Below are 8,062 nucleotides of genomic sequence, written 5' to 3' on the forward strand. Positions count from 1 at the left end.
TTAGTAAAGATTGAAATAGACCTCCACAATTGCTCGCTTGATATCGTGAGCATACCATTCCGAGTGGTAAAGGTATTCGCCATGAGAAAAGGGAAGCACTCTACTAAATTGATTATCCATGTGTTTTATATTGAGCTTATCAACAATTAAATCGTGCTGAAAAGAAATATATATAAAGTGAGTATTTAATATAAATCTTAAGTGTTCTTACATCAAATGGACAGGTATGATTCATATTGGAGAAAGTTTTGAATGCGTCATGGAAGTAACCGAATATGGGATTCGACTTTGGATTTCGAAGAGTTTTGCAGGCATCTACGGTGATATTATATAAAAACGGCTTATATCCATTAAATTTTTTGAGCAAAGCAAAATTAACCTGAAAACGTAAATACGTTTAGTGAAATAATATGCATCCGTTAAAATAGACTTGATTTGAACAGACTTTCACTTTAGTAATTGGTACTTTGTACAGCTTCACTTTTAGGGACAAGTATTTGTAGCTTCGATTTACAGATTTCAATAAGCAGTATTCAAATGCATCAAACTCAGAATCCAACGAATCGCACTTAATATTTTTGAACTCCACCAAACACAAAACCTTTAAAAAATATATGGATATTAGGGGATATTAGAGATTATATTTAAATGATTTTTTTTTTAACACTTACTAATTGGATAAATAGCAACATAAAAAATATCCGAGGATATACCGAAACCATTTTTTTTGGTTTTATTAAAAACCCACTTGTGTGGGTTGACGCAAGATTGTAAATAAATTTCTATTTCTTCTACCAAATTATTTATTTCGCTTATAGCGGTGAATGAATTAAAAAGTTATTAGGCGTCTAATCATTATTTAAATGTATTTATAATAACTGAAAATTTTGTATTGCAAATAATTATTTATTAACCCATTGTATCCACAGAGAACTAAGGTAGTATCTTGGAACTTTATATAATTTATTTTTATGTTATATTATTAAAGGATAAATTCAAGAAATTTAAATATTAAGATATACGAAGAATCCCAAATGGCGTAAATATTTGTGAATACTTGGGTGAATATGTATCCCTTTTAAAAACAAAAGTACTTCATGGATAAAATATTATCGATAAACAGCGGCGCCATTCATTTGGCTCTCTTCCTGAGTACACGTTTTCATATTTTCAAACATATTTCTTGGATGACATATTTTTTTTTATTTTTTTGCAAAATGGAGCGGCGCCAGAGCTTAAGGGTACCTTAAGTGTGCTTACGGTTTGTAATGCACAAACAAATGCGCCTGGCTAACAAATGGGACAGTGGCTGGTCTGGTGTCGGTCGGCCATTGGTTATATATCTAAATGGATAGTATGCGCATATTTCCCGTTAGATAACTCGAATCGGAGCAAAAATAGATAGCCAGATAGCTAGATAGTTAGATCGATAACCAGGCCGAAGATAAGCGGCCCATTGGGTGGGTTACGAGTCCTCCCCCGGAATGGGCAGACAATCAATTAGAATGGCGAAATCTTCGCAAATGCAATAAAAATCCACGAAACGCAAAAGGGCTTAAAATGTAATTCCCGACCAGCGACAAGAACTGGTACTATTGTAGAAGCGAAATCGGGTAAGGGAATGCGATCCCCAAAGGTAGAAAATAGTGGCCCTGAAATCATGACGATACCTATCAATATCAATGTCTGGTGGTTAAAAACTCACCCACTTACGAATTGTGGCAATAAATCGATTGCCATCGCAATTGCAGTTGAAAACGCAGTTGCACTCTTATATATGAGTTTATTAATTTACAATGTCAGCGATTATTGTTTGTTCTAGTTTATGGCCAGACTTTAAAACCAATCGATCACAATTGGCCAGAGACCGTTGAGCAAAGTGTGTCATGTGAACGGATGTCTTGAGCCGGAAACTTTTCCGGCGAATCTCTCCCCGTAGCATATGCTATGCGTAGCACTTGACTAATTATGAGAACTCCCAACTATGTGGTCCCAAACCCCGGTTGTCACTTAAACGGATTGCTAGAGCGACATCAAAACAAATTGCACTCCCCGGTGGATAGAACACACAAATCTGATTAGAAAAACATTTACAAACTCAAATCGCAAGTTAGCAACGACGTTGGTCCGAAGGACTGGTAGAGGTGGTGGTGCTGGTGAAATTTCAGGCAGAAGGAGGGAGAATGGAACCCACCCCTGACATAATTTGATGTGTGAACTTTCGCCGGCCGAGGGGCGCTATGGGATGCGTCTAATTTGATTGACGTCAACGCGCAGGGAAATTGTGGGAACATCAAGAGAATACATTTTAAAAAAATGCTTAAGACATCGAAACAAAGTCTTTTATATTTAAGCTTTAAAATTAAAAATTTTATTCCAGAAGTAATGCGTTTAATATTAATTTATTTAAACTTTATATATTAATAAATGAATTTATATTACCTTCATCATATGTAAGAACCTAATGAAAAGCCTGTTTTTTCTTTATATATTTAGTTATTTCTCTTAGTGTATTAAGAGAAACATACTGAAAGCGGGCCACAAGTGGCAGAAAACTCAATCCGCATTTGTGGCAGGTAGCATCCGGAGGACTGAGTCCGGTTGTAACTACGGCCTTCGCACTCTGGATCTCGGTTCGTGTCCTGGCCGATGGAAATGATATCCAAACAAACTCAATTTGGTGTGCTGCCAACGCTTTGATAGATTAGCAGACAAAGCGAAAGAGGCGCGACTGCTGCGACACGTGACCAAAGAAGGCATGAGTTGGGGCGGACAGGATGCAGGAAGGAAGGAAATTGGTAGTGGGTTGTGCTGCAAGGACATCGTCGCATTCGTATTCCATTTGGGTGAGCATACAAAATTGATTTGGTTGTAGCACAAGCAAAATATTTGCCAAAGGCATCTGCCATTAAACAGCTGCTGCCGAAGGCCTTCAAGTTCCTGATTTTCAACTGGTGCCTGGTGCCTTGGTGTGCTCCTCATTCGGGCAAGGACACGTGCACTTGCCAACGCCAGTGTCACGTGCCACAGGCGGCAAATTAAACAAGGCGCAACATGGGAAGCAAAAGTTTAACAATGCAGAAAATTGAAAAACAATCAAAAAACCCAACCACAGGACATGACGGAGAGAGAAGGGCATGGAAAGTTAAGTGCTGGCATGCAACAGAGGATACTGAATATATCCTGTTTGCTTAGAGCGCGCGTTTCAATTCGTCTCGCTTTATTTGGCCATAATTAGCTTAATGCGCGCAACAAACAAAACGAACGGCCCAAGGAGGGGAAAGGAGTCGAGGGGAAACGGAAGCTGGAAGCGATCGGTCCATGCATGTCCTTGCCTGGCATTTCGCCAGGACAGTGGCAGTGGCGAAGCAAACAAATGTCCCAGCAACATGAACCAGGAGCAGTTCACAGAGTGCCAGAAAAAATTCAATAAATTTTTGTAATTTTCCATATAGAAAATGAGATACTCTTTCTGACAATATTTTAGAGTCTTATGAATAAAGGAAATAATATCTCTTAAACATGGTTAAAGGAACTATACACCTATCCCTTGTAATATATATTTTTAACAATTTTAAACCTCTTAAATAAAGGAATTCTAATTAATTGTATGAAACATAACCAAAAAAAAATATTTGTACAATCAACAGGAAAATATTTTTAATATTTTTATCCATGTGTTTTATATTGAGCTTATCAACAATTAAATCGTGCTGAAAAGAAATATATATAAAGTGAGTATTTAATATAAATCTTAAGTGTTCTTACATCAAATGGACAGGTATGATTCATATTGGAGAAAGTTTTGAATGCGTCATGGAAGTAACCGAATATGGGATTCGACTTTGGATTTCGAAGAGTTTTGCAGGCATCTACGGTGATATTATATAAAAACGGCTTATATCCATTAAATTTTTTGAGCAAAGCAAAATTAACCTGAAAACGTAAATACGTTTAGTGAAATAATATGCATCCGTTAAAATAGACTTGATTTGAACAGACTTTCACTTTAGTAATTGGTACTTTGTACAGCTTCACTTTTAGGGACAAGTATTTGTAGCTTCGATTTACAGATTTCAATAAGCAGTATTCAAATGCATCAAACTCAGAATCCAACGAATCGCACTTAATATTTTTGAACTCCACCAAACACAAAACCTTTAAAAAATATATGGATATTAGGGGATATTAGAGATTATATTTAAATGATTTTTTTTTTAACACTTACTAATTGGATAAATAGCAACATAAAAAATATCCGAGGATATACCGAAACCATTTTTTTTGGTTTTATTAAAAACCCACTTGTGTGGGTTGACGCAAGATTGTAAATAAATTTCTATTTCTTCTACCAAATTATTTATTTCGCTTATAGCGGTGAATGAATTAAAAAGTTATTAGGCGTCTAATCATTATTTAAATGTATTTATAATAACTGAAAATTTTGTATTGCAAATAATTATTTATTAACCCATTGTATCCACAGAGAACTAAGGTAGTATCTTGGAACTTTATATAATTTATTTTTATGTTATATTATTAAAGGATAAATTCAAGAAATTTAAATATTAAGATATACGAAGAATCCCAAATGGCGTAAATATTTGTGAATACTTGGGTGAATATGTATCCCTTTTAAAAACAAAAGTACTTCATGGATAAAATATTATCGATAAACAGCGGCGCCATTCATTTGGCTCTCTTCCTGAGTACACGTTTTCATATTTTCAAACATATTTCTTGGATGACATATTTTTTTTTATTTTTTTGCAAAATGGAGCGGCGCCAGAGCTTAAGGGTACCTTAAGTGTGCTTACGGTTTGTAATGCACAAACAAATGCGCCTGGCTAACAAATGGGACCACAGGACATGACGGAGAGAGAAGGGCATGGAAAGTTAAGTGCTGGCATGCAACAGAGGATACTGAATATATCCTGTTTGCTTAGAGCGCGCGTTTCAATTCGTCTCGCTTTATTTGGCCATAATTAGCTTAATGCGCGCAACAAACAAAACGAACGGCCCAAGGAGGGGAAAGGAGTCGAGGGGAAACGGAAGCTGGAAGCGATCGGTCCATGCATGTCCTTGCCTGGCATTTCGCCAGGACAGTGGCAGTGGCGAAGCAAACAAATGTCCCAGCAACATGAACCAGGAGCAGTTCACAGAGTGCCAGAAAAAATTCAATAAATTTTTGTAATTTTCCATATAGAAAATGAGATACTCTTTCTGACAATATTTTAGAGTCTTATGAATAAAGGAAATAATATCTCTTAAACATGGTTAAAGGAACTATACACCTATCCCTTGTAATATATATTTTTAACAATTTTAAACCTCTTAAATAAAGGAATTCTAATTAATTGTATGAAACATAACCAAAAAAAAATATTTGTACAATCAACAGGAAAATATTTTTAATGAACGTGGTCAAACTACAGTGGATTTATAAGTTAAGTCACTATGACAAAAATCGGCTTTAATATAATACACCTTCTTATGGAACTTAATTTTTTGTTCGCTTACGTCCCTGTTTTTTTGCAAAGTAAGTCATTAAGTTTATACACCCCGATAGAGAAATGGTGGTAGAAAAACGGAAACGAGGCAAACAGAATGCACGGAAAAAATTAAAATCATTAATCCCCTTAAAAGGTTCTTAATCTGCGGCTGCTGCTGCTGAATTTTGTTGCTTCATTTGCCGTTGCCAAGTTTGCCAGCCATTCTGAACTGTTGCCCCTGCATTACTCATACGCAGCGTTGCCAAGTTGGAATCCAGCACTTTCCCTCCGCAAGTGCCTCTATTTCCTATCTATTCGTTTGTATTTATTTTTTCTTTTTTTTTTCAGACACATATATGTATAGGTATATTTTTTAAAGAGCTGTCAATGAAATGTCCGGGGGCTGTCGTCGCCGTACGACATCATCATATGACCATGAATCAACTGTGAAACCTTCCGACAATCAGCTGCCTAATGTGATTAGTAAGAGGCTTCGAATGGGGAATATTCGATATCCGATCTTTGCCAAATCAATGACCCTGGCCAGTTTTGGAATCGGACGAAACAGTTGGCACCGCCACAGCCAACAGCCAACTACCATAAGCGGCAACTGCGATCATAAATTGAGCAAACATTTGTGGCTGTTGCTCTTCTGTCGATTGCGTGCAATGCAATGCAACTTTTATGGCACTCTCCAGGGCATACTACAGATACAGATATATTATGTACGTGTTCCCCTATATATAGACATACATATACCTGAGTAACAGGCGAGGGCAAACAGTTCGCTTTATGACAGGCAAACCTCCGAGCACTGGCAATGCAAAAACTGTCGCAATCAGCAAAATGTAAATAATTTCGCTGCGACCCAAACAGCGTCTGAAAAGTGACAAAACAAAAACGCAAACCTGACGCAAATAAAATAATAAATTTTATACAAAAATTGACAAGCTGGCTTAGCCGCAGTCGGTTACTGATAGCCACCCACTGGAAATTGAGGCAGCTAAGAATCGATGGGCCCGAGGGCCCATGTGGGGAGCTACCAAGTGCGATAGGCCATTCATGGACAGCACTGCAACAGGCCAATAATAAACAATAAACAGTGTGCATTTTAGCGCCCAGCATACAGTAGCCGGTTTGGCATTTGGTAGTTTGCGGCCGGCTTACCGCGGGCCGTAAAAGTTAAGCATTTAATTGCGAAATTAAAGACAGCCGAAGGTGGGATGGTCAGTGGGCGGCAATCAGCTGGGGATGCCAACTGAAAGTTGTAATACAATCAGCATGAGTCAATCAAAAAATTATTGAAATAACAAAAATGAAAATACACATACTTACTGTTGGATTATGGAGCCTATTACATCAATTACTTTCCGGTTAAATTAGTCGAATTGTATCTCATATCGTATGGAAAACATCTTTTTTGCAGAATAAATTATACTGGGAAAATCTAATTAATTTCGTCACCCCAAAAATTATGACAAGGGAGGAAATGTACTCATCTTCAAGCCTCACCCTAGACCACACCAGACGGAGTCGAAACAAAAACAAAAGAAGAACTTATGTTTCACTTCCATATACAATTGAACCTCCAACCACCACCCATCGGCAAGCATTCGAACAATAATAAAGCACTGAGAAAGAAAAAAAAAATAAAACAACAAGGAATTTAAATTGAAATTATTTATTTTTGCATTTTAAAAGCGTTAGCGCGTGTCAAGGATTTCTCACGCGCACCAGCCAACGCTGATGACAAACCCCCTGGCACCGGAGCAAGTACAATTTTGTCATCCGGCAGACAACCCCCTCGGATACACCTCCGCCTCCTCCTACTTTTTGTGGAGGAGCGCAAAAAAGAGCAGCACAGCGTCGTTCTTCCTTTGCTTTTTTAATTTAAAAATATAAAAATAACAAAGCGCTCACCCGTTTCCAAATGTCAAAGTATCGCGAATCTCCACTTTCTTTTAGCCGTATGGGGGAAATTATTTTCATTACCAGAGGCCTGGGTGTTTTATGTAAATCAGTTAACAGAGTGGTGGGGATTTCCACATTCATATATCTACAAAAAAGAGTTCCACATGTATAAAACAAAACCTAAGAGAAATTATAATATTTATTACATAATTTAAGATACAGGACTCGTAAGTAAAATGGAGAATTTAATATATTTGGAACACATATTCGAAACCTCAAATGGGTCAAGGTTATTTGACAGAAAGGTCAGATGGGGAACCTGAGAACTTTATAGAACTGTTTTTCCTTGGGGATTATCACCTCGAGCCCCGTTTTTATGCTATGTCAACAAGATAACTAGAAGTTCGAAGCAACAGCTGATCTGGCAACAACAATGTCCACACATTGAGGTTGGTTCGTTAGCGTGGGATACGAATACCCATTATCACCACCCCCAAATACCTGAATTTAGAGAAAAATCCCCCTCTAGAATGCAGCAGTAGTTAACCCAAGACATCATCTTTTAATCCGTGAGCACACAAGCACAACCAAAGGAGCAGCCGTGAGAATGGAAAACAGAGCCGGCACCTGCCTGTCCAAAATATGGAATATGGAATATG

General features: G+C 37.4%; 1 protein-coding gene across 1 annotated transcript; it reads right to left on the reverse strand.

Moving 5' to 3' along the window:
* LOC26514259 lies at positions 1–4,188 on the reverse strand (the record flags this gene model as incomplete). Its single annotated transcript, XM_032449831.1, has 6 exons — positions 1–156; positions 212–379; positions 446–601; positions 3,642–3,713; positions 3,769–3,936; positions 4,003–4,188. Coding segments are annotated over 6 exons (906 nt in total), but the record flags the coding sequence as incomplete, so codon positions are not given.
* Positions 4,189–8,062: the final 3,874 nt, after the last annotated feature.

Source organism: Drosophila ananassae, chromosome 2L (genome assembly GCF_017639315.1).
Source record: "Drosophila ananassae strain 14024-0371.13 chromosome 2L, ASM1763931v2, whole genome shotgun sequence".
NCBI lineage: Eukaryota > Metazoa > Arthropoda > Insecta > Diptera > Drosophilidae > Drosophila > Drosophila ananassae.